Raw genomic sequence first — 2,685 nt, 5'->3', positions numbered from 1 at the left:
CGGAACCCTCCTTTGTTGACTTTTTAACAGTTCATATTCATATCAGTGTGAGACTCTACAAAGACATAAAATAAAAACGAATCTTTATTGATGCAGGGACGAGGGAAACATCGTCCACACAATCCTGTTCTGGCTTTGAGTGCTTAACAGTAGCACTAGCTGCTATTTAGATATTTTTCTAGAAAGAGAAACACATCGATCTCGTATTAAAAATTTTCTTTTCAAATTTCAATGGCTTCCCAAGATAAACAGCTTCACTTTCTAATGTTTCCTCTTATGGCGCAAGGCCACATGATTCCAATGGTAGACATGGCTTGAATGTTGGCGAAACGTGATGCCAAGATCACCTAGTCACCACACCAGGCAACGCAGCCCGTTTCGAAAATGTTTTTGCTCGCACCATTGAAACCAGGCTTAGTATCGTTCTAATGCAACTGAAATTTCCTTCAGAAAAAGTAGGAGTGTGAGGATTTCGACACACTACCTTCTCTTGGTTGTGCTTCAAAACAGCTGGTTGAGAAAATGTTTGAAGAACTTAAGCCTAAGCCAAATTGTTGGGGAAAATACACAACTTCTCTTATAAATCAGATTAATTGGAATTAAAAAATAAGAGCAGGAATAACACACATATGCACAAATTTGATAACCAAGTTTGGCAGGATTCTATGTATCTAAATCAGTTGTAAATCTTTTACTAGAAAGATAAAAATACACAAAGTGTTTACAACACTTGTAACTCTCAACCCACACCCCAATTACACCCAATAATTTTTCTCACAAAAAATTATCTCAAAAGCTCTTTTTTTTTTTTTTTTTGGTAACTCAGCAGTGTATTTCATTACTTCAAATCCAATTTACAAACAAATGGCACCCATTAAGGTCCAGTCATACTTCTGTTAACTATACAGAGGCTATATTCTATTTATAAAAACAGTATACCATTCAATATCTTTGGCAGATACTTTCTTTGGCCATACACTTTGTATTCTAGTCTTACAAGCTATTTTGGTCTTCTGTACAATACTTGTTGGGTTATCAAGTGATGATAACCAAATAATTTCATTCCTTGCCCTCCATAAGTGGTACACTAGTGCAGCCATGATTGCTGAAAGGACCATTTTCCTGAATCTTGTTGCCTTCAATCTGCCTATTGCCCTCACAAGACCAGATAGTTGGCTCCCAGTTATGCTCCAGCAGACCCATTGTTTAATCTGTTGAAGGCACTCCCTAGAGTATGGGCAATCAAAGAAGAGATGTGAGGTTGTTTCATCTGCTAGTTTGCAAAACTGACAGTGAGCTTCCGAAATAATATTGAATCTGTGTAATCTAGCTTTAGTCTTCAATCTGTCTTGTATAGCTAACCATAATATGAAGCTATGCTTAGGGGTATTTAGTCTCCCCCAAACCTCCTTGTTCCAGTTAACCCTCTCCTGAATTGGGTTAAGAAGTTTGTAACCCTCTGCTATCTTATACTTCCTGTTATTTGAACCTGTATCAACCTGCTGTTTAATCTGGTCTTTCAGGGCTATAACCTTCCTCCAATACCAGCTGCTATTGGCTGGAGCAATGTAATCCCACCATACTCTACCTTTTATGTACACGCTATGCACCCACCGAACCCACAAGTTGTCTTCTTTGGCTGCCACTGCCCACACGTATTTAAACATAGCAGCCTTGTTCCATTCAGATATTTTTTTGAAACCGATACCTCCTGCTACTTTAGGCTTACATAAGCTATCCCAAGCTATTTGCCCTGCTCCAACCATCACTTGTTTACCTGTCCACAAATATGCTCGGCAAATTGCTTCGAGCTCTTTAATCACCTTCCTAGGCAGTAGCATGATTTGACTCCAGTAGGACTGAATTGAGAGAAGAACAGAGTTGATCAAGACTGCCCTCCCTGCAAAGGAAATATTCCTTGTGCTCCAAGACCTGATTCTAGCAGTCATTTTATCCACTAGCACACTACATTCTCTTGCACTAATGTGTTTAGGACAGATGGGTACACCTAAGTAATTGAATGGTACCTCACTCTTCCTAAAGCCAGATACTTCCAGTATGCGCTGCACCTCCTTTGATCTCATCCCACTGGTAAATATGGCAGATTTCGAAGCATTAGGCTGAAGTCCTGATGTTTGCGAAAATAATTTGAGGCCCTGTAGTAGGTAACATATACTCTTATAATCTCCATTGCAAAACAGAAGTACATCATCAGCAAACATTAGATGATTTAACTTCAGCTCCTTACATCTGCTATGATAAGCAAAGTCAGATTTCTGTCCCACTTTTTGCATTATTCTTGTGAGGTATTCCATTCCCAACACAAAAATGAGAGGTGACATCGGATCTCAAAAGCTCTTTTCTCTCAAAGGCTTTTAACTAAGCTCTTCTCTCTTTTTTTTTTTTGGATTATTTTGAAAATAATACAAGAACTTTATTTATAAATTTCTTTAAACAATATAAACCACACAATATTTAGCTATACTATTATTAATATTAACTTTCACTTAATTTAGTAAAACTAAAATAAGAATGCTAAATATAGTTTTCTTTAGCAATCTCCCACTTGAAGACTGATTTTAATCTGTCTTCACACCTCACTTTATGCAGTAGAGTACTCCAGTCTTGTTATTCTTCTAGGTCAACAGTCACTGTCTTTGTCAATATATCTGTTGGATTCTTACT

General features: G+C 37.6%; 1 protein-coding gene across 1 annotated transcript; it reads right to left on the bottom strand.

The window, feature by feature from the left end:
- Positions 1 to 911: 911 nt before the first annotated feature.
- Positions 912 to 2,342, bottom strand: LOC133832896 (uncharacterized). The gene has a single exon (XM_062263174.1). It carries the CDS (start codon positions 2,340 to 2,342, stop codon positions 912 to 914), a length of 1,431 nt encoding a protein of 476 aa, XP_062119158.1.
- Between the last annotated feature and the right edge of the window lie 343 nt (positions 2,343 to 2,685).

The sequence above is a fragment of the Humulus lupulus genome, chromosome 4, assembly GCF_963169125.1.
Source record: "Humulus lupulus chromosome 4, drHumLupu1.1, whole genome shotgun sequence".
NCBI classification, from domain to species: Eukaryota; Viridiplantae; Streptophyta; class Magnoliopsida; order Rosales; family Cannabaceae; genus Humulus; species Humulus lupulus.
The sequence above is the reverse complement of the archived record's forward strand: the minus strand, read 5'-3'. Positions and strand labels throughout refer to the sequence as shown.